This window comes from Pleuronectes platessa, chromosome 22 (genome assembly GCF_947347685.1).
Source record: "Pleuronectes platessa chromosome 22, fPlePla1.1, whole genome shotgun sequence".
Classification (NCBI taxonomy): Eukaryota; Metazoa; Chordata; class Actinopteri; order Pleuronectiformes; family Pleuronectidae; genus Pleuronectes; species Pleuronectes platessa.
In genome coordinates, this window is record NC_070647.1 from 7,079,687 (window position 1) to 7,105,737 (window position 26,051).

The 26,051-nt window shown below is 43.9% G+C and overlaps 3 protein-coding genes across 3 annotated transcripts; 2 read left to right on the forward strand and 1 right to left on the reverse strand.

Annotated features, from left to right (window-relative positions):
- Positions 1–675: 675 nt before the first annotated feature.
- ccdc3a (coiled-coil domain containing 3a) lies at positions 676–7,979 on the reverse strand. Its single transcript, XM_053414991.1, has 3 exons — positions 7,249–7,979; positions 6,768–6,945; positions 676–2,521 (listed from the first exon to the last, which is right to left on the reverse strand). The coding sequence occupies exons 1-3, from the start codon at positions 7,653–7,655 to the stop codon at positions 2,216–2,218; spliced, it is 891 nt and encodes a 296-aa protein (XP_053270966.1). The 5' UTR covers positions 7,656–7,979; the 3' UTR covers positions 676–2,215.
- A 2,657-nt stretch (positions 7,980–10,636) lies between these two features.
- optn (optineurin) lies at positions 10,637–17,412 on the forward strand. Its single transcript, XM_053414629.1, has 13 exons — positions 10,637–10,796; positions 11,942–12,066; positions 12,333–12,544; positions 12,657–12,818; positions 13,166–13,353; positions 13,474–13,576; positions 13,748–13,863; positions 14,017–14,166; positions 14,384–14,474; positions 14,897–15,055; positions 15,189–15,331; positions 15,448–15,530; positions 16,407–17,412. The coding sequence occupies exons 2-13, from the start codon at positions 11,946–11,948 to the stop codon at positions 16,514–16,516; spliced, it is 1,638 nt and encodes a 545-aa protein (XP_053270604.1). The 5' UTR covers positions 10,637–10,796; positions 11,942–11,945; the 3' UTR covers positions 16,517–17,412.
- A 132-nt stretch (positions 17,413–17,544) lies between these two features.
- On the forward strand, positions 17,545–25,442 carry mcm10 (minichromosome maintenance 10 replication initiation factor). Its single transcript, XM_053414628.1, has 18 exons — positions 17,545–18,195; positions 19,586–19,637; positions 19,713–19,997; positions 20,111–20,323; positions 20,424–20,564; positions 20,672–20,870; positions 20,979–21,144; positions 21,528–21,695; positions 22,189–22,305; positions 22,418–22,614; positions 22,745–22,812; positions 23,037–23,150; positions 23,438–23,932; positions 24,149–24,279; positions 24,425–24,538; positions 24,652–24,797; positions 25,013–25,055; positions 25,165–25,442. The coding sequence occupies exons 2-18, from the start codon at positions 19,631–19,633 to the stop codon at positions 25,243–25,245; spliced, it is 2,685 nt and encodes an 894-aa protein (XP_053270603.1). The 5' UTR covers positions 17,545–18,195; positions 19,586–19,630; the 3' UTR covers positions 25,246–25,442.
- Positions 25,443–26,051: the final 609 nt, after the last annotated feature.

Genomic DNA, 26,051 nt, shown 5'->3' on the forward strand with positions numbered 1-26,051 from the left:
AGGTCTGTTACATCTTTATCAGAGAGAACACTTGTTTAGTTTCATCGTTGTTGCTGGCGAGTTATGACCTGAGCCAGGTCATAACTCAACTTCTGCTTTATCCCTCACCTCATCCTCCCCTCCCCTCCCCTCCCCTCCCCTCCCCTCCCCTCCCCTACCCGTCCGTCCAGCCCTCCTCTCACTGTGGTGAGTTGTGGTGATTTGTTTTCCTCTCATCGACCAGGGTCTCGTGATGAGACGGACGCCTGCCTCCCTCCAGAGCTTTTGGATTTCTAGACTGAATTAGAGGAATATTTCAGCGACATCCTGCTGTTCAGAACACTGCTGCCCACAAAAACACATTCCAGTCACTTGATTGACCAGTCAGACACACACACACACACACACGCACACACACTCCCAAATAGTGCACATATACACATGCAGTGTCTTCTCTGACCTTGACTCTCTGCATGATATGGCAGAGATTAAATTATGTAGTAGAGATTAAATGGATCACTGGTTTGTGTGTGTGCGAGTGCGTGTGCGAGTGCGTGCGTGTGCGTGCGCGCTTGTGTGTGTGTGTGTGTGTGGGTGTGTGTGTGTGTGTGTGTGTGTTGCTATTTGCACTCTGATGACCCTGATGTTAATATTCTTCTTCGAAACACTTCAAGTTCACACTGTTGTTCATCCAATTTCAATTTTATAAGCAGAAAAACGTTCGTACAAAAATATTTACATACAAGCTGACGTTCAGTCTTGAATTAATAACAAATCAAACATCCAATTATTTTCATTCACTGGTATAAAACTCTCTCTGAAGAAACAGTTGACTAATAAGACATGTTAAATATTGATTGTTATAAGAACAAATATTGTATTTAATTTGCTCATATTGATTCTATGAAGACAGTGCACTTGCCAGAGCCAGATTGTAATGCCCAAATACTGACTTTACCACTTGATCCATAGTGCAACTAAAGTGTCCTTAGGGTTTAGAGTTAGCAAAGATAACACAGTGATTGTGACTGTGACTGGGATTATTCGAAGGGGAAAAATAGCTGTGTCCCATTTCAGGGGCCACATCCTTCACAGGCGACATTTGAAGACGGCCTGCACCACAGTGGAGAAACTAGGCTGTTCCATTTTGAAGGCTCCTTCAAGTGCGTCCTTCCCTTCCTGAGCAACAAAGGATCCAACAGGTGTATCCTTCTCAGGCCAACCCATCCCAGGATTTATTTCGCGCTGGTGATGAAACTTACAAGCTCGCTACGCATGTAGGCTGCAGAACGTGCAGTTTTAAGAGTGGGACAAGCCAGTGACGCAAATAGGAAATCCTCTGTGGAACAGGCCGTCTCATTTCAGCTCGTCATTGGTGGACCATGTCCTTGAAAGAAGGGGGCCCCTGAATTCAGACTATCGAATATAAAAATGTAACATATAGGTGAAGGGACAATTTAACTTTCTTCTTTTCTTGTTATCGATCCTGCATAAACAGATCTATACCTCATAGATTTCGTTTCAAAGCCTGGACCTCAAAGGTTGGTGGAAGCACAATATTTGAGAATGACCATGATAATGTGTCACTAGCATGGACCAAGCCACAACGAATCGTTAAATCTTTTGAAGGACAATCAGGCTGCATTGGATATTGTGGATTGATGAATGGATGTGAAGGGCGAGGAAGAGGACGGATGAATAATGTCTCTGGGAGGCTATGCCGTGGACTGGGCGGATGAAGACTCAGTGTGGGGGTTCCGTCTCAGGCACATTTTTGCCCAAGCTGATGTCGGACCCCCCAGACTGAACCTAGGGAGAGACATGAAAAAAAGTCCCTGGATGGAGCTGGAAGGGATGAGGGAGGGGAGGATGAATGGACGGAAGTAGGGATGAGGATGGAAGAGGGAGGTAGAGATTTGAGCCAAACAAGGCAGGATGGGTTGGCCAGGTATAAGAAGGGTTGATGGGTAATTAGAGGAGTGGTTAAGGCGTGATCCAGCTCCCGAACCTAAGTAGCGGACCAGGAATCCTCCTAACCCTCACTGCTGTTGCAATCAAAGATATAAAAGAGAGAATTAATGAGACAAAACTAAGTGGATTATTACTTTACAGCTGATTTTGCTCTTATATGAGGATAATTGTTTGTCCCGACCCTTCCTCAGAGGCCGCCCAGCAGCCCCTCACTCTCCACAGTGTTCTGTCCAGGCGGGTGGCCGGTTGGGGCAGGTGGGACAAGTTAAAGCTGCATCCGCTGGCGCATCGCTGTGCTCGCATAGCGCCCCGGTGAGGGCTCCTCCTGCGTGATGGCGTTGAGGTGGTGCCCCTCCCTCCGCTCCACGGCCTTCAGCTTCTCCTGCAGCTCCTGCACCTCCTGCTCGGCCTTGCGCGTGGCCTTGCGGGCGTTCCTCAGGGAGCGCTTCACCTTGCGAACGCGCTCCTTCAGCTGCCGGTTCCTCCGCTCCGCCCCGGCGAGGCGCTCCTGCAGCTTCCGGCCTCGCTCCTCCTCTTCAAACAGGGCCCCCTGCACCGAGGAGCACATCAGCTGCGGGGGGGGGGGACAGAGAGGGAAAGTGTGGAAGTTAGTGAACATGAAGGAAAGTGTGTTTTTGTAACGGCTACACAAACAGTTGTAAACCACCAGTTGCCATCCCGTCAGCTAGTTGTTTAGTGTGGGAGCACTGGTGATGGGATTTTCCCAGCAGCCTCTCTGAGAAAATGAAAGAAAACCACATAGGTCTTTTGATCTGCACAGCTATTTCTCCTCTGCAATCACACTTGGAAGGAGGGAGCATTTGGGAAAAGTGGAGGTCCTGACCCTCGTCATTTGTATTTATCCACATAGGCGCCCGGCTCACGGTTCAAAAACACACCAGGAGAATGTATATGCTGCTCGTGTGTGTCTGTGTCCCCCCCCCCACCCTGACAATGTGAGGGTCACGCACTCTGATGTTGCAGGGGCCCTAATTTTCCTTCTCATCATTAGAGCAGAGCTGACCTGAACCATGTGGGGTTAGCAGGGGTGAACACTCTCACAGTGGGGAGTGTGTGTTTGTGTGTGTGTTTGTGTGTGTGTGTGCGCGCGTGTCTGTGTGTGTGTGTGTTTGTATTCCTTCCTCAGGAATACAAACTCACACCACGTGCACTAAACTTACACAACAGTATTTTGTCACCACATTTGTCCACAACAGTTTATGGTCTCTGTTGCTGTTTTTCACATTTCTGCAGTAGGAGGATGATATTTTTGATGACTGATAATTCACTGAGATATGTTAGGAAATTCACTTTCGCTATTTGGTCAAGCGATAGCTGATAAGATAGAGAAGTTAGAGATGAGAAGAAGATATCACTGTTGTTCATGTAGGTTTGGAACAAGGATGTTTTAACTGCATAACAAGAGACAACGTGGTTCTTGTACGTTTGGAGGTGGTGACGGTGTATGTGTCAGTTCACCATGGACATGTCAAGCCCCAGAGTTCACTGGCTCTAATCAAACAAGGAACATTTCTGTTGCACAGCCGTTGCCTTAGAACAAGGAACAAGAGACAAATATCCTTTAAGTCTTTTTCTTCCTGTAACACTGATACTCTTTTTTTTGTACAGTTTGAACTCTTTGTCGTAGGAAGGCTCTCAGTCTGCTGCATGACCCCAACAGACACACACCACCTGTCAAAACATCTGGGTGTCACCTGCCTGCTGTTCATCATCATCTGTATAAACAGTATTTAGAGGACATGTGCAGACACACACACACACACATGAATGCACACAATGTCCTCAAATGCAAGTATGCTAAGTTTTAAAGGCAGCAACACAGAAAGACAGTGTCTCTATTGTCAAAACAAAGGGGAGGTGACTGTTATACATATGGATAGATAGATAGATGAATAAATAGATAGATAGATTTCCATATCATTCTTTTTATATATCCCATCCATTTCATACTTTGATGTCTATGATGTGAACTGCTTGTGCTGACCCCATCGGCAGGAAAGGGCGAATACCAGGATTTGAATATATATATATATATATTTTGTTTTAAAGATATCGCTAATTCTACGACATCTTCACTTCTGCTGACGTTTTCTTCTCTCTATGAAGTCTGACATCGCTCGATGAAACAAGCTTCATGTTCTCTGGGATGTCGTCTGTCCTACTTCACTGAACGACCACATGGGGGATTCAGTGTCACTATGGATGTTTCACTGAGGTTTAATGGTAGTAAACTTAATGTAGGAGCCATGGCACAGTGATATTCAGTATATTTCCCCCTGGACAAGACTACAGCACAAATTTTATCTAATGAAAAAATGTATTTGAATTAGAAAAAAAAACAGACAGCGGGGAAATTAAGAAAATAGAGATTATAAACAAAAGAGCTTATTACGGAACTTTTGGAAATGAGCAGGTCGCCATGGTTTCTCCTCTTCCTCCTGGGTGAGTTTTATTTTGAGAGGTGTGTGTGTGTGTGTGTGTGTGTGTGTGTATGTGTGTGTGTGTGTGTGTGTGTGTGTGTGTGTGTGTGTGTGTGTGTGTGTGTGTGTGTGTGTGTGTGTGTGTGTGTGTGTGTGTGTGTGTGTGTGTGTGTGTGTGTGTGTGTGTGGAATGTTAAACAAGCGACAGAGAAGAGAGAAAGTGAGCGATAAAGAGATAAAAAGGAACAGAAGGGAGACAGAGATGAGACAGAGACAGTGGGAAACAAACACACACACATACTGCATTCACCCTGAGCTTTAACTACTTAGTAAAACAGGCAGAGTAAGCGTCCACATAAAAATGTTAATGCCACAGAGAACTTGTTAAAGGTGTTTACTGGACAGTTACCACCAGAGTTTGCTCTCGTTGTGGTTACAGTCATGTCATTAGGCTGCACATAAACACAGAAAAGTGCTGATTTAGAGGTATTTGGGGAATTCGTCTATATCTCACCGTGCCCCGAAGGCTAAACAGCCCATGATAAGTGAAATCTGTATTAAATATGCAACGATCTTACAGGAGTCTCTACCTCTGGCTCATGGTAAAAGCGGCTCCGCACGCTGCCGATAAGAAGAACCTTTGAACAAAAGCTAATTGAAGGTTTTGGCAGAAGAGTGGAGGAAGTGTCTTGTCTCTCCCTGTGGAGGGGCGTCTGGTTCCCACGAGGCTGAAACCAGAAGCAAACCACCTCCCAACTCCTTTTATTCAGCGACGTCTTGTGTTTTTAACTCCAGCTGGAGGATCTCTTTAAATCCTCCACGCACTTGGAGAGGGATACGACCATGGAAATGCTTTCAAGTCCCCTTTGGACCAAACTCCAAATTCAGGACGTTGAAATTAGAAATAGGATCTTGTGCTTCTTTTTTAATTTAGTTTCATTAGCAGCCCAAACAAAGCAGAGGGGGAAGAAAGGCAAGAGGGGTTTTCTTTTGCCTCAAATCTGATTTTAATCTTGTTCTAAGGGCAGGGAAGGTGAGACATGACGTGGAAGAAGGAGGTCCTGCTATCTCAACACTCCTCCATAAATTCCCGGAGCGAAACATCCGTTTGGCGCCGTGGCCTCGCCTGAGGGTCAGGGCCTCTGCATGCGGGGGCCTGTCCACTAAATGAGCAGCGCGTTTAACCCCTGTCTGTCTGACCTCTGACCTCATGGATCAGCCCTGCAGGTCAAACATGCAGAGAAAGGGAGAGGAAGACACCACCCGCACCTCCCGCTCCTGTAATCCATTCCAGGAACCATTAGCCATGTCAACCTGTAGGAACGCTGCAGGCAGAGATGGGCTCGGTCTGGAACAAGGTGCAGTTTCCACAGAGCGGTGCAACAAGATCTGGGATGGCACAGTCAATGATATAATGATACACATGCGAATTTAGCAATTTTGTGTCTTAGATTACTGCAATGTGTTGATTTCTGAGTTACCTTAATGATGCAATGGGGTTAAAATCTGTGTTGTTTTGGAGCATGTCCATGTCTCAAGACATTCAACACAAGTCCAATCAAAAAACAATTAAAAGACTGTGGAGACACTTCGAGTCAAACATATTTTGGGACGATTAAGTCAAATGTAACGAGATAGAAGACCCAATTCAACGTCAAGTCGACAAACACAGTTACGTTTTAAGTCAGTCAACATCTGCTCTACCTAAAGCAAAGCACTTGAGTGTGTTTTCCTCCTTGTTCTGTCTTGTTCGTGGTGCGACCTGCTTATTTCAGTCAGAGCAGGTGATAAATGCTTGAACCTCTGCACCGGCCCGTCGTCTCCTGCCGAATGGGCTCAGCTTAACTCTGGTCTCAAGTCAGCAAGACTGACACACTTTCAAACTGCTGTCCGCACAAAGATGTGGACCTTTGCTATTTGCCCTTTGACCCCTGGACGACCGGTGTCCCGAGGAGCCAGACAGACGGACATTGACCAATCAGCGATCGCTCTGATCTTCAACTTGCTGGGACGTGATCACACAGGACCAATCACACGCTGGAATTCTATCAAAGAGGCGAATCATTTCTTCTGTGTATGTTTGTGTGTGAGTGTGTGTGTGTGGATACCTAATCTTTCGTCTTTACTTGAGCTGTGCTGACAGGAATGTGGTAAGGATCCCTAGAATCTGAATTTAACTACCCTCTGGCACAACCCACAAACCCACACACAAACCAAGACCTCACTCTGTCACACTTTCCTTCCAACAAACTGAAATTAAATTCACACTTCATCACCACAAACTTGTGTGTGCATGTGTGTGCGTGCATGAGCGTGCGTGTACGTGTGCGTGTGTGCGTGTGTGTCTGTGTGTGTGGTAGGTAGACAGGCTGTTACCCTGTTGTCCTCCTGGGTGTCCCACTCAGGGCTGAAGGTGTGGAAGGGCTGGCTCCCTTGGGTGCAGTTGGAGAACTGGAAGAGGCTGGAGAACGTGCGCCTGTTCTCAGAGGTGTCTGGGAAGATGGCGTCCTGGAAGTTGACGCCATGGGGGAGGATGTTGTAGTTCTCGTCCATCCTGGAAAGTGACATGGACAGGAGGAGATGTGCAGAGGAAAATTATAATTTCAAGTCCCTTAATGGAAATGCTGAAGCAGCCAGCACCTCAGAATTACATTGTATTGTAAGTGCACATAGTTTTATCCAAAAAGTAAAAGACAAGAGTTATTGAATGTTAAAAGTTGTTCTTCTGCTATATGCATTTATGTCTGGGAGTTGTTGTGTGTTTGAGAATGTTCAGAGTAAGTTTGAAGTTATATTCAGAGTCTAAGCATCTGCTGGATGTGATTGCAGTGTGTTTGTCCAGGCCTTGCATCCTCACCTGAGGAAGAAGAAGTAGGAGTAGTTCTCCATCACCGTGTGGGACTGGCAGGACAGGTACCCCAGCCCAGTCAGATTGAGCCTGGATCCGGTGGGTACCTCCAGCATGCTGCCCCAAGCCTGGTCGCACAGCAGCTCCACCTCCGCCGAGTACAGCAGCCCTTCCTCTGCGCCCTCGTAGCCGTACCCGAACCCGAAGGACAGCGAGTTGTACATGCTGCCCTCCCCGCCGCCCACGGGCTCCCGGTGGAGCGCCAGGACCCGGGCGTACACGATGATCTCCGCCAGCTCCGCCCGGCAGCCCTCGCTCAGCGGCCGCCACTCGGAGGGCAGCTGGCAGCCGTGCGTAAAAGTGCCCATGTGCGCAAAGACGCAGAGCGCAGTGAGGAGGAGAGTCGCAGGAAACATCCCGGTGAAGTCCGTTAGCACACTGGATGATGCAGCTCCTAATATTGTGTTTCAAAAGTGTTACTTGTAAAGAAGTCAACACTTATCGTGGTTACCTGATCGCTTCAGGATGCTCTACCTGACCCAAAATACCCAAAAGTCAAATCTCCACATTCCATTCGAGCATCATTCCTGCAGAGATTTGCATTTTTCACTATTTAAGTTTATTTAAAAGTATAAAACAAAAAGAAATCAATGCGCAGAAAGTCCAACTGCTCCAACCTGTTGTGTTCGTGGAGTTTCTCTCTCATCTGCTGCTGCAGGAGCGAGAGGAGCTTGTCCAGAGCGCACCGGTGCTGCGTTCACGGTCTGATGTGACGCTCTGACATCTGAGGTTTCCTCGTGGGACGTTCAATGCATCCAAGTGCTATTTGTTTGGGATAAGTGGGATGAACTCTATTTTGAAGTTGCCTAACCAGATACCAGTTACATTTGATCACTTAATCACACAAGATATGTTTCAGATGCCGATGCAAATTTCTCTCACAGATACAGAGGTCACTGTAGAGCAAATACAAGTACGTTTTTTTGAAAATGTAATTTCAACATCATTTTCCAACATATTGTTTCACTGCTCTCAAACCAAGTGGTTCTTTAATAGAAATAATTTCTTCCCATCAGGCATTTGAAAGTATCTAAGGAGGACACAAAAAGGATTAAAAAAAGCAAGTGGTTCCTCAATGAGGTAGAAAAGTGGTGTCTTATCTTGGAGAACATATTCAGTAGAGGTTTTTTAGTTGTTTCCAGGCAGCACTGAAGGATTGTGACTTCCCCAGGGAAGTGTCCTAAATTCTGTTTTCCAGGGTACAGTTAAATTCCCTGACATGGACTTACATGTAGGTGAGTAGGTTTCAGGCAATAGTCAGAGGTAATGAGGGAATATTTACTTCACTACTGTACATTTTTCATTTATCCTAATTTACTTTAAGTAGATTTAATATCAGGTTCTTCCCACTTTTACTCTTCTTCATCTATCAGCAAAATCTGTACTTTCTACTCCACTCCTCTTTTACAATGCATCGTGTCACATGTTCACATTGTCTTTTAAATGTTTTTAGTCATCAATAAGGAGGTGATCGGATACTGATCCAATCAGAGCGGGCAGGCAACATTAGAACCCGCCTCTTGCAAGAGCAGCATCACTGATGAAGAAATTAATGGATTTGGAAGAGGCTGGGTCTCAGCCATCAGACGTACCCCATCCCTGGTCTGTCCTATTCTTGTTTTAAACAATATACAGGATATGATGTAGTAGACCGCTGCATTCATTAAATACTTTTACTTTAGATAGATAGATAGATAGATAAATTACTTTATTCATCCCCGAAGGGAATTTAAGTCGTCATAGCAGCCGGTACATTTGAATACAATAAAATACAATACAATAGAATAAAATAAAAATATTGAGGTAGAAAGAATAAAAACAGAAACACAAGATAAATAGGTAGATAAGACACAGTGGCAAGATGATGGTAATAGTACTGATGATATGCTGGTAATGTTATTGTTAGACAGTATATAAAAATAGTACAGTATATTTGAATACTTTAAGTAGATTCAAGCGCAAGCACTTATGTGGGAATTTCGATAAATACATTTATTGAATAAACCAATACAATCTTTGAGCAGTTCCTCCACCATTGGTTCCAGGGATTCCTGATCCAGGTCAGTATTAAGTCCATGATAGGAGAAGGTGTTGGGGGAACAGGGATGGTGCTCCTGGTCCCAGATCCAGGGGCTTTGAGGGATTGAAAGGCCTTCTATTGGTGGCTCAGTGGGACCAGTGGGGCTGAAGAAGAGACTGATGAAACTCCCCATCAGTCCTCCCACCATAAGGCCTTCTGGAACTGTCATGTATGGTTTGCTTGGAAAACACTGTCATCTAGTGGACGTTATAGTGAAATGCAACGTGTGCTTGTTTTTGTTTTTGTGTAACAAATGCTCAGAATGGATTAATTGAAAGGTTGCTATGGAAATGATTACAAATAAAAGAGGCAAACTGGTATTTCACACCTATGATATTAGCAGAATAAATATTCCAGGACAGTTCAACAATTTTTTTTGCAGTGGTAGATATTCCACTGGGATTGGTTATACTTTATTGTTCTGTTTAATTGTATCATACATTTATATAAGACATGACTTTGCGGGTGTGTCTTAGGGAAACTCCAGTTCCTCCCCTCTCCAAGTGCAAGGTGACTCCTGCAGGGAAATCCCCCTGACAGCAGGCCCCGCCCCCAGCTGTCAAACTGCAGCTGATGTATAAAACATGTGGATGAACCTGTGAAGCTGTGGCTCGGCCACCGACGCTACTGCACGTTATATACACATCTTTGCTGCTGCATGACGTAATTTCAAGGAAATGAAAGTCCCTGCAGAAATTAACACAAGTCAGAGCTGCGTCAAAACCCAATAATTAGACCAGTGTGGACAGGAAGTTAAAAAATTGAGCCTGAAAAATAAAATAAAATAAAACAAAAACAAACTACTTTACTACAACTGAAGGTTCAGTCAAGTGAATTTAAGACCTAAAAACATATTTAGTTGAGTCATTAGATCAAATAAAATAGAAATCAATTGATTTCTGAATACAATAATGTTGTATAATATGGTCCGCAAGGGAGATAAGTTTTTATTTGTTCGTTTTACCTTTTGAAATATGTTTTATTTCCATGTGTTGTGTATTTAATTTAATTGAATTCCATTTAATTTAATTCTATGTATCTTTTTTGTTTTTTGGGCACAATGTTAACATGCATTGAAGCCTAAACAACTACATAACATCAGAGGTAAAAATTAAATAAAGTAAAAATCTGTTATTTTACATTTACTTTAAATCCATGTATTATGAATGTGTTGCTATAGGATTATCTCCAATCTTCTACCTTTTCCAGACCGAACTACACATCACCTAAGTGTGACTTTATTTATTTGTTTAATCCCTTCCCGGAAGTGCCGTGTTGCTGCCCGTGAACTGACGTTAGCACAGAGATCTGGCTTGTGGGACACTTGTGTGTGTCCGTCTCTCCATGTCTGTGATCTGAACACACTGCGAACAGACACAAACACACACTGTGTTTAGCTCCGCGGCTCCGACAGCAGGTGAGTGAAACGACCTTAAAACCCTTTTACACCCCCCGTGTGACGCAGTTAGTCCGGACTCGGACTCGTGTTCCGTGTTGTGTGATTCGGTGTTGAACTTTTCAGTGAGTGGCAGCAGGGGCACAGTGGACAGGCCCATAGAGGACAGGGTTCAAACACAACACCTATCTCCGTGGGATCAGTGAGTCTGTGGCATCAGTGAGCCTGTGGCGTTACACGACGGTTTCGAGCTGTTGTTTACCCGTCTGTGGTTCACATCGTGTTTATAAAGTGACCGACCTGTCCTGTCACATCCCTCCATTATTAATAATGTGTGATTCATCAGAGACCTGATCCCAGTCAGTGTGTGAGGACGGGGACAGACAGGGGCTCCCTGCTCTCTTATTATTTAATGGTTGAACAGTCATGTGACCTGCTGCTGGGATCACTCCTTGTCTGTTGCGGAATCACTGACTCACCGGCTCCTGTCAACAGGCAGATAAAGTTGATCATACTTAAAGGTCCAGTGTGTAACATTTAGCTGAAAGGGATCTATAGGCAGAAAATGAATAGACAATAGTCCTAGTGATGTTTTCACTGGTGTGTTTCATCCAAAGTGTACAAATTGTTGTTTTCTAAACCCAGAAGGAGAGAAAAGAACAAGCAATATATAGCTAATAATGTAGCTAGTGAACAAAAATATGTATTATTATTATTATCATCAACTGTATCCAGTTGATTTCATGGTGAACCTTTTGGCTATTTACAAGTCATTTATAATGGTTACTAGGAAGAGAGAGAGAGAGAGAGAGAGAGAGAGAGAGAGAGAGAGAGAGAGAGAGAGAGAGAAGACAAGAGAGGGGGGGGGGGCGGGGTGTTGTGTCTGTCAGAAACCGAAAGTAAACGATTGAACAAGCAAAATCAACAATGAGTGACAAAGGTCAGACGGACGGACAGGTGATATGTGATAATATGAAAAGGGTTCTGTTATAAATAGTGGGTATGGCTCCACAGAGATGACGATGATGATGAGAAGATCCGCAATATCTTAATGTAGAGAAAAGAACATAAGAGGTCGAGAAAAATATCGGCATGGTTTAAGTTTAAGTAAATGCTTAAATAGAAAGGTCTAAATTCTCCGTCTCCTCTTATTTTCTTCCTCTCAGCATCATGGCGTCTGGAGGCCCTGTGATAAACGGCGACATCTCTCGCTCTCCCAGTCAGCCGGGCCCGCTGGAGGACACGCTGCTGCAGATGAACATGCTCATCCAGGAGAACCGAGACCTGAAAGGTGAGTGCGAGGGACGAGGATGTTGTGGTCAGAGCAGCAGGCTCTGGTTGAGGAGGCAGTCATTTGTTGTTCCTGCAGCATTGAACAATGTAGAACTCTGTCCAAGTCATTATCTGGACTGGCTCGGGTCTTGGGTCAAAGGTCAGATTGTTTTCCTGATGCTGTAGTGCAATGACATCGTGTACGGATGGAAACAGCAGTAGGAAGGAATGTAATTCAGTACAATGTGCATTTATTCAAACTCTCTGTCGGCCTCTCGTCCCCAGAGGCCCTGCGTCAGTCCAACGGGATGATGAAGGAGCGCTTCGAGGGTCTGTCCGTGTGGCGGGAGAAGCAGCGGGATGAGCGGAGCTTCCTGGAGAACAGGCTGGAGGAGGCTCAAGGCCGCATTGAGGAGCTGACCCGAGACAACCAGGAGCTGAGCAGGAGGTTGGAGGTGGTGGGGAGAGCAGGAGGGGGAGCTCCAGAAGGGAGTCAGGTGAGGGTGGATCGGAGCAGCTGAGAGACACTGCTATGTTCCTGTGTTACACTATATTAAGCTACTGTATTATAACCCAACTAACACTGGTGACATGTGGTGTGCTCTCCAGGCAGCCTCGTCCAAACAGAGTGCGGAGGTGGAGGCCCTGCGTGCCCAGGTGGCTCGCCTGCAGGCGGAGAAGAACGACCTGGTGGCCATGAACTCTGAGCTGCAGCTGAAGGCGGATGAGGACTCGCAGGACGACTCCTTCATCGAGATCATCAGGGTCTCGGTGAGATGCAAAACGTTTACACACACATATTATATAAAAGAAATCAGAAAGATGCACATATGGAGCGAGTGTTTCCCGAAGAATTTTCTGTTATTATGGCAGCAACTAGAGACTATGTTTCCTTATCTGTGCATCCATCAGTCCCACTTCATGAATGAGCAATCTCAGGAACGCCACGAGATAATTTCTTTGACACAAACTTTTACTTCTACCCAAAACTGAATTGATTGGATTTTTGTGGTCAAAGTCGGCATGGTGGTAATTCTAGTCCGGCCAGGAAAGACCTCTTACAAAAATGTTTCCATTGAACCTCATTTTTGCGTCTAATTGGGTGTTTTTCTTCCAAGGATGGAGGCGTCGATGGCGTGAACAATGTGTGCGGCACAGAGCGAAGCACACGTCTGGACATGAGCATGACGGCGTCCCGGCTGGACAGCACCAAGGAGGAGACGGTGAGCCAGCTGCTGCAGCTGCTGAGGAACGAGACCCAGCGGGCCGATCAGCTGAAGGCAGAGCTGCAGGCTTCTGCTGCCAGGTTCGATGACCCACCCATTAAATAAAAAACACTTCACTGCATCCATATTGGATTTATTTGATTGTTTTTCAGTAATGCCATTTAGCTCCGATTTAAACATTTTGAAATTTGTTACAACAGAGTTATAGAGCTGAGGGAGAGGAAGAGTATTGAAGACGAATCCACACAGACAATGCAGCCTGACATCACAGTGACCAAAGAGGATTCTGGGATGGAAGAGAAGGTATTTTTTTAGATCCTTATCTATCTATTTATATTTTATTTATTTGTGTGAAATTGTCACGTTCTTTTTACTTTATCCCGTCTAACAGTTTAAAAGAGGAAGCTAAGTCTGCTTTGCCTGATGGGAAATGTTTAATGTGTAATGTTTGTGTGCCATTCTGGAAATATTCAGACTCCATCTGAGGTGGAGAATCTCAAGTCTCAGACGATGACGCTGTTCAAAGAGCTGCAGCATGCTCAGAGCAAGCTGGACGAAGCAGAAGGCATGAAGAAGAACCTGCAGGACAGGTTAGACACACACAGACACACAAACATGCGCGAATATGCAACAACTATAACATCTAGCCCTATGATAACATTTTAACATACAAACAAATTAATAATAAGGATGCAATACAAATGTTTCCTCTTCTGTATCTGACGTCCGTTTCCTTGATCTAGATACCGGGAGGTGGAGCAGGACGTGGCGACTCTGAGGGCTCAGCTGGTGGAGAAACAGGTGGTTCAGTCGGAGAACGACCGGCTGAAGCTGCAGCTGGACAGCATGCAGGCCCAGAGCCTGATGGAGCAGAAGAAGGCCGGGGAGGAGAGGTCAGAGGACACACAGAAATACAGCAGACACAGACATCGGCAGGCCACGTGATACGTTTGAATCTCTGCTGCGTTTTGCTCTACAGAAAAATGGCTTTAGTAAATGACAGAACATAATGTTTGACCTGATTAGTCACTGGAAACCACCTTTTTCCTCGAGCCACCATTAGAGTAATTTTCCCTGAGCCTGACTCACCTGTAACTTCCTTCTTCACAGAAACACATTAAGCCAGCTGAAGGACGCCTATACCAAACTGTTTGAAGACTACAATGAGCTCATAGAGGAGGAGAAGAAGAAGAAGAGAGAGGTAGTTTTGTGTTGTATCATGAGTACATACAAATGGTTTACCCCAAACTACATGCAGGTATACCGAGTGTAAATCAAATTAGGCTTGTAGTTTTACTGGAGTGCATTATTAATACATAATGCATAAGTCTGAACCCAGACCAGGCAGGAGTACTGGAGCCATTAATATCAGTATCTGGTGCGAGATGGAGTCTGTTATATAGTTTTGAATAACTACAGCCGTCCCTCACTTTGTTTACTGTACCTTCTTCATATTGGTTGCCTGGTTTTCAAAATTTAGAAGCTGTTTGCTGGATGATCTCTCTGGGGTTAGATTACCTCACTTGTGATGAGTAGTCAAAGCTCCCTGGCATGAGTTGTGATATAAAAACGATTTACAAATGAAATCCAGTCACGCTTGACCTTTGCCCTTTGCTCCGGCAGTCTCAGCTTGTGAAAAAGGATTTCGTGGACGAGCTGCAGGTTCGACTGACTGCAGCAGAAGAAGCTCTGGCAGTAAAACAGAGCAAGATTGATGACATGAAGCAGGAGATTTTCATGAAAGAGTCGGAGCTGGATACCATATCTGTGTTCCAGGCGCAGGTCAGTGTGTGAATGCATGTTTTCATGTGACGTTGAGTGCTTACATGTTGTCCAGCATTAGACCTGGAGTATCAAGCTCACATGGCTCCCTTCAGTCCCACGGTGTTCATCTTGCTTTTCTTGCTGTGTGTAGGCCGAGGTCTACTCCTCGGACTTCTACGCTGAGCGAGCGGCGAGGGAGAAACTCCACGAAGAGAGGGAGCGTCTGGCTGCCCAGCTGGAGTTTGTGAAGAAGCAGAACTCGCAGCTGCAGGAGGAGATGGAGTCACTGGGCCGGTATGGAAACACATAGAAGTCTTGAAGTGTTTTTAGTTGTACAATACCCTGGACTCTAAAGTCGTTTGTCGGTGTGCCCTCTGTTCAGTGAAGGCTTTTGTTGTCCGTCTCCACAGGCACTCACTGAACGAGATGCAGAGGAGACATGTGTCTGCGGGAGGAAATCAACGTGGAGCCGGCGCATCCCTGGTTGGAAGAGGTACAACTTAATTTATTTTATCCCCCTGAGTTTAGCCTTACAAAGACACCTTCCTCCTAGGCTGCGTACAATAGAGTGCATATGAGTTTGATATGGTAAATACTGTATGTTAGTACACTTACAAATCCAGCAGACACACAGCTATTTTAGCTTTAACCACACGGCACAACTTAAAACAGTTTATGCTTGTAGTTACATATAACACAGTCTGGAGTACAGGGTCGGGGACCATGGAAAAGTACTGGGAAAAATATAAATTCACAGGTACAAGTAGAAATAAAAGAAACGCAGATTGGAAGTGGCTGAGAAATATTGTATTTATGTAGAATTTAAATGATTGTGCAGTGTTTAACATCTTAATAAGCTTATATGAAGCCTAGTCGGTTGCAAGGAATTGTTTTATTGTGAAAGCCCGCGACAAATCCTTTTACTACTTCACTCCCGCACTAGCTAGTACATCGAAGTGGTTCACATGAAGTCAAAAATAGCCAGTGGTGAACACATTGTCAGTGGCTTTGCTGCTTATAAAACGTTCCAAAATGCATGAGCTTTTTCTAGTCACAAGCTGGTTATGTCATCACTGAGGAAACACACTGACAGCTGAAGGAGCACAGGTGCTCTGACAATTCACAAAAACATTCACAACAACACAACTCAACCACAATAACGAAGAGGCTATAAACCAGAATAGGGGGGTGGCGGACTTGGAGTTAATAGCTGGTAATGGGTCGTATCTGGTATGGAGCTTTGCAGGGGAAGGCGGGTGCAGGTTTGAAAACATGGACTCATGCAGGACTCTGATCGCAGCTGTTGGGAAGTGCTTGTCCAGTATCTAACCAGAAGATTCATGTTGTGATCAATGTCTCTGACCCTCAGGTACGGACTGGCAGCAGGGGAACATTCCCGAACACGCGTGTCCCAAGTGTAATGAGATCCTGCCAGACCTGGACTCCCTGCAGTGTCACATCATGGACTGCATCAACTAGACCCCCCCCCCCCCTCCCCCGTCATCATCAGTATCGATGACAACAGCAGCAGCATTAGCACAGCACCTTTATCTGAGTCTTCCTCTGCTTTGACGTGTACTTCTTCTCTGGTCCCTGTGACAGCACTTCACATGCCCTGCAAGATCAGTAATATTCACCGTAGGATGGGGACACGTAACGCAATACAAGTCAATGGATCCCAAAGCTGTTTCAAGGGTTACAACACAGGAAACGTCTGGAAATTGTTTAAAAGAGCTGGCGTCTCAAGTTTGAAAATGCTGAAAACATTCGGAATAGTACATAAATAATACTGTGGGTTTTGTGTCTATGCTGTTTGTTCATTGCTATGAAAACAAGGTGAAGGGGAAATCCTTCGAGGCGAAAGAAATCTGGAACATCCAAACAGAAACTGCATGAACCCTTTGACAATATTTAAGTGTGGTGTCGCCTTCCGGCCGAGCACTCATTAACGAATCAACCAAAGCTGAGAATTTATCATTTGTATTTGTGTACCAAGTTGATTGCTTAAGGCAATTTCTTTATTTAAAAAATGTTTCTTTGTCAAATTCTAATGAAATTCTTTCTTTATTTTTTAGCTTAAGAAGGACATTTTAGGCTCGTAGCTGTTATTTTTGGTGTTGGTGTAAAAAGGAGAATTCGCCATGTAGACATTTTACTATGAAGATATATTTTATTCTGCCTCTGCAGATGATATCTGGGAATTAGAACACACTATACTTAACTTGTTAATCAACCTATGACTTTAAGCAGCAGCCTTTGTATGATACGTCCAGCAGGCCTCAACACCATGTTGGTTCTGTGCTCTGTCCATTATAAAGGCTTGCTGAATCTATGTTGTAATTCTGTGAATATAACAAATAAAATGATTTCCAAACTGCTGTCTACTTTTACTAATATCAAAACCTTGAAGTAAAAACTTAGATTAGAAAAACGATTAGTATCCATATTTTACATGCTGATAATTAATCTGTTTTTACATTATGACAAAAATTAAGAAGGTCTATGTGGTTTATTTATTTATTATAACAATATAAAACTGAGCAAATTCAATATAAATATATATTAATATGCTCAAACACAAAATCATCAGTGCAATGGTTCAAAAGTCAAATAAGTTTTAGATAAATAAAATGAAACTGGGCACAATAATATAATAATATAATAATCCTACACTCAGCCAGTTCCTCAGCTATGTAAAAACATATTGTAGGCTCTTGGGTTCGCCTTGAAAAAAACTAAAACTAAAAACAATATCAAACAGATTTTTTGTAACATTTCTTTAATTATTCCCAAAAAATAATAGATTTAGATCAATTCAATCTTAGTTGTTTTGTAGAAGTGCAAGTCGAAGTCCACGACACCGATACCTCTTCTTTTCAATAAGGCAAATTATTGGCCACCTAACACAGCTTTGACAACACAGCGGGGTCCTCCGTTTAGCGCCAGTTTAGATTTTCTCCCTCGCTCTGAGTCTTTGTAGAAGATACGAGACGGACTGAATGGGACGTTTTTATTAAATATAACTTTAGTAATGGATCATAGCTGTGTTTACTGTTGATTACAGGGACATATGTGTTATATTAACAGACCGGACGTGTTTAAAAAGTCTGTCAAAGTTGCATTTGAGCGAAGGACCCAGATCTTCACAGAAATCCGAGGTGAGTCGGCTCTCATCTCAAAACTAAAAGTGTTATGAAATACTGTCTCAGCAGTTTCATTCTGATTCTCGCAGAGACATGTCATTGTACTGATCTCTCAAAGTTGGGAGTCAAGTGTCTGTTAGAACATTAAATGTCAGTTTAAATGGCCCCAGTGAACCAAGGCATGGCCTCCTCTGAGAAACTGCAGTTTCCACAGGAAGAACCTGAATCAATACTAAACTCTTTTATATAGAATAGGAGGTTTTTTTTTAGTAGTGGGGACACTGGACAAGAGTTTTTCCTGCACAGATCTGTGCTGGGCTGTTGTCACAGAACCACTGGGTCACAGATTGTATACATAGTGGGAATGGTGCTTCCATTTACTCGGCATACATGATAACATGGAAATGAAATTTCTCTTAGAATACAGCTCCTTAGAAAACGTACATAGGTTGAAATGATCAATGTTTACTTTATGCTGTTAAAGTTTTATCAATCATGTAACTTATATTAAGAGTCATGATAATAATAATATTTGATAATAAAATCAATCAATCTCAAATGAGCAGGGTTTTAATTGTGGTCATATATGTTAATATCTGATACAGAGTCATATATAATACATCCTATATTTGCCAATGTAGACAACAAAGAATTTGATGTTGCTGCTAGTTTTGTTGAGAGCAGACTTTCCAAAAGCAAATGTTTCCTGCAGGTCCGGGAATCAAACCACTGGCCCTTTATATCCATATTAGATACATTAAAATAGTGTCATGCTTGAATTAAATACTCACCTATGTAGAGAACATAAGAATCGGATGAAGCTGCTAGAGCAACGAGACAATATATCATACTTGAAAAAGCTTCAGAGAATTGAGACACTATACTGTAGAGTGCCTGTTTAACATATACAAATGTGCAGTATTGCGTGATGTAAACATATAAATAAAACTGTAAACCTGTTGACTACAAGAAGAGTCTTTAACATTTTAAGGTGAGGAAAATATGCATGATAGGATTAAGTATCATGGGTCTTTGTCGCAGCAGATGTCATTTTAAAGGGGTAGAAAAGGCAGGAAAGATACATTGAAATCGATGTAGATAAACAAACCATGAAAGATTAAATAATGATTAGTTTACCCACAAGTCACGTCTACGAATGGTCTGGATCATCATCATTTCAGTCTGTTTTGCAGATTTTATGGATCAAACCAATGGAATAGACAATTATTATACATATATCAGGTTTTCAGGTCTTTCGTCGGTTGCTCCACAATGAACATATTTCAACCTTTTCTTATTATCAAGTCAAATTTAAAAGGTGTGTGTTTCTGGAGAGAAAGGTTTTTTTAACTTAAAGAGCTGCTGAATTAGATTCTCTTCCATCTCTTATTCTGCTTCTCTATAGGTCACCAGATCATCTGAAATCAGCCCCATCATCAATATCCCAAAAATGGACAGTAAGTATCAGAAGACTTCTAATCAGCTTTACCAGTAGTTCAGGAAACATGAATTTACACTCATCATCTGCTCAGGTGAGGATGATCTGGACATTTTGACTGCGCTGCTGGCCGAGAGCGAGGATGTTGACGAAGATCGGGGCGGTCAGGAGCAGAAGGACGACTTAGACGCCCTGTTTGATGATGACAGCAACGAGGAGGAGGAGTACAAAGAGGGCATAGAGGAGGAAGAGCGGAATGCAGGAACGGAGGGCGTGGTGTCAGATCTCTTTGGAGATGTGGATGACATTGAAAATGAGGAGAAAGACACTACAGGGAAATCAAGTGGATCAGAAGCCAAGTCTAAAAAGGATTTACAAGGTTGGTGCCACAGCAGTCGCTCCTTTAATGTGTTCATGTGCAAAGAAATTTAGTCGAGTCAAATGTTGCTCGATGAGTCTGTGTTCACCCCTGGAGCCTTCTTCCCTCTCCAGACGAGCTGAGAAAGATGCAAGAGCAGATGCAGAAGTTGCAGCAGCAGCTGGAGGCGAGTCAGAAGGTTTCCACCCCATCATCCACTCCAGTCAGGACAGCCGGGAGGTCAGCTGCTCCCAAACGTATGACCCCCAAACCAACCCCTCCCCGACAGCTCACCTCCAAAGTGACTCCGGCTAAATCCGCAGCTGCCACACAGAAGACACAAGCCGGTAAATGTTTTGTTGTTTGTTATTTAATGTTACACTTTAAGTACAAGTAAAATCAACCAGGGAAACAGACGATGATTGTGTCTCTGTTTTCTGACTGCAGCAGCATCTTCATCCACTCCAGTCAGAGAAGGAAACGTGAAGGTCAAAGAGTCCTCTGACTTTTCCGACCAGATGAATAACATTGACTCCTTCAAACGTACAGCCAGGCTGGCCCACCAAGCCAAACCCAGCACATCACCAGGTGAAACATGCGCTTAAACCATCTTTTCACAAATAACAGAATCGCTCAAAATGTTCCTTAATTGTAATTTGAAGTCTGATGTACTTTCCTTTCTGTGTTCCCCTCAGAGGAAAGGGGGCCACTGGTGGAGATAAAGCTCGGTGGCACCTTCCAGCCTGTGGAGAGCACCAGCAAGGTTTACAAGCCTCTGCGTTCACCTCCGGCCACCAAACCTTCACCAGCTGCATCCGCGGCAGCCAAACCTTCTTATCTCCCTGCTCTCCCTAAAGATGTGGCTATTGAGAAATACTCAGGACTGCGGCTCAGGTGAGGACACAGAAAACTTGTGATTGACTTTTTATTTAAATGGCAAAGATCCTAACACAATAAAGACTATTTGGTCTGAAATCTAAGCTTTCTTTTTTGGGATTTCAGAAAACCTCGGGTTTCCTCCATTGATATGGACCGCAGGATGGGTGACCGCCGTCTGATCCGTCTCTCGCAGGTGCCGGAGTGTTTGGCTCGGGAGAAGCTGGAGGACAGTGACTGGGTGACGTTTGGAGTGTTGGTCAACAAGGCCACACCACAAAGCAGCAGCAGTGTAGGTCTATGCACCGTCCTCCCATCTTGGATTGCAACTGTCTGTGTTTTGATGAATGCTGTTGTGTGTCAACAGTTAAAAATCCCATCTATTCAAACAGGAAAAAACTGGATATTCTTCACCAGTTCTACATTTTTCCCTTGTATGTTTTATGAGTTTATGAAACAAAGATACTGCATCATCTGCACTGTGGTTGTGCAGCCATAGCTCCGTAGTGACAACCAATGGGCGTACATTATAGATCGTAAGACTTCAAATTGTGATTAGTGGAAATTCTCTGTGATGAGTTTTTTTTATCGCAGCAGTAAAGCTCCATCTAATCTAAAATGTATTGGAGTTTCTGTGCACCATCACACTCCTGTCTGAACACATCTTCTCTACAGGGCAAAACCTTCAGCATCTGGAAGCTGAACGACCTCCACAACCTGGACGTGTTTGTGTCTCTGTTGCTGTTCAGCGACGTCCACAAAGAGCACTGGAAGACGGAGCCGGGCACCGTGATCGGACTCCTCAACCCAAACCAGATGAAGCAGAAGGAAGGATACGATGGGGTGAGTGCACAGTCTGGAAGTTTCCATTTCCCAGCAGCACAGTTTGAGGATAGTTTTCTCTCATTCTCGTGATGTTTGTGCAGTTATTTGACCAGAAACCCTTCATGAATGTCCAAATCCTCAAGCAAGTTCCTCCAATCATCCCCATTTATTAATTTAGTGTTTAATTTGGTGTAATCCCACCAATGATCTTCCAGTTATAAGTCTGGTTCTCTCATCTGAGGGTCCTTAACTTAAACTTGGAATGATATGTCAGGAACGGATCTCCTTGAAACTCTCCTGTTTTAATATTAAGAAAATTACAGTTTTATCAGAAGGTTTCCGATATAAATCATAGACTGTCTCCAGTTTTTCCAATAATAAAGTTAAGAAAGATAATTTATCATTTGGTGAGGAGACAAGAGGAACTGTCAATTTCAGAGAATCTTGAAAAAACTGTTGATATATCCTCTTCCTGACTCCGAAAGTAAGAGTTTGTGTTGAACTTGTACAGGTCAGCCTGACGGTGGATCACCAACAGAAGGTGCTGCTGATGGGTGAAGCTCAAGACTTCGGCAACTGCCAGGCCATGAAGAAGAACGGAGACCCCTGCTCTCAGATTGTCAACATGGTGTGTGCATCCTTTCAAGCTCCTTCTTTCCCTTAGTTTACCCGTGTTTTGAAGTCCACATCCTCACCAGGGACCAATATTCCATTGTTTCTAAGTGCTTGTGTGTTTATAGTTCGAGTGCCAGTTCTGCCAGTATCACGTCAAGGCCCAGTATAAGAAGATGAGCTCGAAGAGGGCAGAGCTGCAGTCCTCATTCTCTGGAAAAGCTCCCAACAAGTTCAAAGGGAAAGGCGGCAGCCTGAAGGACCGGCTGTGTCAGGACGGCTTCCACTATGGTGGCGTTTCCTCGGCCGCCTGCGCTTCGTCACTGTGAGTCAATACATTGATTGTATGTTCTTGCAAATTAGTCTCATGCAATGGCAAACTTATAAGGTTTTTTGTGGGTCTGGTCAGAGTCTTGGCCTCCTGGCATTTTCACGAGCACATCTGTGTGTTACAGAAAGTCGTCCAAGCCCGTCCAGAAAACTCTGGACAAGCTGTTTGTGAAAGGTGTGGATAAGAGGCTCGGTAAGAAGGAAGACACAAACACACACACACACATACCTCTTACACAATTACAAGTCAGATTGCTCTGATCAATATCTATGATTATCATTAAAGGGTAAAAAAGTTGTCATCTCAAAAAATACAAAGATATTTAAATATTTGAAGAATCTGTTAATAATGAAACATTCTTCTCTACAGCTCATTTTTTTGGTGCTTTGACTTTTTTTCTTTCTTTTTTTATATAGGCGTGCAGTCCGGCGAGGTTTCAGGTTGTACAAGCGAATTCAAGAGTCTGATGTCGATGCCAACACCGGGAGCTCTGCAGCTGAAGAAGCACTTAGTCCACGGCAGCAAATCAGGTACAGAGCCCTGTTTGCTTAGTAATTTAGGTGGAATATATAATAAATGTTCAGTTAGACAACAATGATTGATTTCCTTGTCTGTGTTCAATTCAAGGTTCTGTTTCGAAATAGAAGTGAGGTTAGAAATGGAAAATGTTGCCATAACCCACAATCACATTTTCTCCACTTGTGTGCCTCACAACCCTTAAAAACCTACAGACATCTGTATGAGTCGATACCTGACTGGTAGCCTGATATTTACCTTGCCCAGATATTCAACTTACTGATCTGTTGTCCATCCTCAGTCCCCAAAGATGCGACTGGTGCTCCAGTTCAGTCCATCACAGCCTCTGACCTGCTGAAGCAGCAGAAACAGATGCAGCGGGAGCTTCTGCAGAACCGTCGACAAAGAGCGGAAGAGATCAAGAAAGGGGCTCTGCAGAACTCTGCAGGAGTCAGACCCGGATCGTCTTTGTCCTCACGGGCCCAAGATGGTCTGATGTCCCCGAAAGCAGCGTCTGAGGTCCCCAGATCCACGCAAAGCCCTGCAGCACCCCGTGCACCCACCCTGGGTCGAGGCTTCTCCGAGGGTGACGACATCCTCTTCTTTGAGAACAGCCCCCCTCCGGCCCCCGCAGCCAGCGCTCTGAACCTATCAGCCGCCAAGCTGGCTGCTCTGAGGAGACTGAGAGGAAAAGGCACGAAGCTTAAAAAGGAAGACCCCAACTCTGTGAAGAGGAAGAGGAGTAACGACGGGGAAATCAGCGCTCGGGTGGAGAAGAATCTGACCTCACCCCCAGGTACATGCACACACACACACACACACACACACACACACACACACACACACACACACACACACACACACACACACCACACTGTACCTGTTTATTTTTTTTCAGGACAAGACATCCACTAACATATATGAAGAAATGTTCACTTCATTTCAGAATTCTTCGACAGGAAGTTAGCTCATTTATGTTTATCATCACCTGCTCTTCATCTTACCTGAACAGGTGAATCATCCGGCAATGAGGAAGAGGAGCCGGCCGAAAAGAAGAAGAGAGAACAGCTCCGCTACATTGAGTCAGACGAGTTCCAGAAGATCCTCAACGCCAAATCTCTCCATGGGGCGGTGCTACAAGCGGTATGACCAGTGCATCTATTTTCATATCCTAGTTTGATTAAACTTCATCTAATTTTCCGCTGTATTTATTTACATCAGATGCTTTTCTAGATATAAATCGTAGCAAAATGTGAGGAAACTAAAGAAACTTTTTCCCCTGACTTAGGCGGAGTACCAGCTGCAGGAGCGCTACTTTGACGTTCTGGTGAAGAAAGAGCAGATGGAGGAGAAGATGAGGGGCGTCAGAGAGATGAAGTGTCGGGCTGTCAGCTGTAAAAAGGTACTGAGCGGCTTGGATTGGCGAATGTATGCGATGCTATTTTGGTGGAGATGATTGGTCGTCTCAGAAGTTGGAGAATTAAGCCATTTTTCCCCATGTTGTGCCGATTCCAGTGTAATTACACCTACTTTAAGCCGGCGGATCGCTGTGTGGAGGAGAACCACGCCCTGCGGTGGCACGACGCCCTGAAACGTTTCTTCAAATGTCCGTGTGGACAGAGAGCCATCGCTCTGGACCGACTGCCGCACATACACTGCAGGTGAGACTCCGGCTGTGTCTCCAGCTTTAGCTGTCTCTCTCTCACATTTACTTTGTCAGAGAATTTGAAATGGTTTACTTTCCATTAGTTCAGCAACAGTGAGTGGAAGCTAAACTCGAGTAGCACCTCTTATGGAATACATCAAATGTTAAAGTCGTTTTCTGTCTTTTTTTTCCTTTGTCACATGAATAACGAATGTTGTTTCATTATTACAGTAACTGTGGTCTGTTCAAATGGGAGCGTGACGGGATGCTGAAGGTAAACTTTCTCTCTGGCTCAGATTTCTTCTCATTTAAAGTCAAATAAAAATACTTTTATGTCTGTGAAAGAAAACACTCCTGAGGTTGATGTTTATTTTTTATTACAGGAGAAAATAGGACCAAAAATCGCCGGAGAGCTTCTCCAGCCTCGAGGAGAGGAGCATGGAAAGTTCCTCAACAGCAGATGAAGTGACTTCATCTTCATCCCTGCGGCCACCTGGTCGTCAGGGGAACAGCGTGTACTTGGATATTTGTTTGTTTGTTTGTCTTGTGTCTTTCTACATGACTAGGAATTTTGTTTTTAAATATGTTGATTATGGAGATTTAAATGTTTGTGATTATATTGACTGGAAAGAATCTTATTAAAGTAAGAATTTGCATCAGATTTCACGTGAAGTGTATGTTTCTACTCAGTTTGAAGCTGATACACTTGAATGAAGTATGAAAGGTTTAAATTTGCATATGGTAAATATGTCCCTCAGGTCAAAACAGCAACATCAGCTCAATTTTTTTATAATCCTACAGAATAGTAATGATTTCCTTCTTTCCTCTTTGTTGGACTTTTTCACAACAGAGGTTTTGACTAGAAAAAGAATGTCTGAACGCATGATGGCCGAATTCCATTTAGCTGCTTCGGTCTCAGGACCCTGTTGTTGTTCCTGCTGCCTCACAGTCAGATTGTCTTATAACTTAAACTGAACAGAGCCCTTGTTGTTCCTATAAATAATATCTGTGCTAGTCCTGCTGTTGTCGGTCAAAATGTCTTCTAGGAAAAAGGATTTTTCAACTAGATAAAAACTACTAAACGGATATACACAAAAAAACCTACAGATAAGTCCTGTGCCGAGAAGGAACAATTTCCCTTTTGGTGCATTTTTTTTATCTGCCCTATTTAGTTAACTGATAATGTGTAAAATGTTGTGCAATTTGGTTGAATTCAAGGGGGCTGCGACGTCTTGGCAATGTTTTTTATGATTATCATCAATATTGGTGG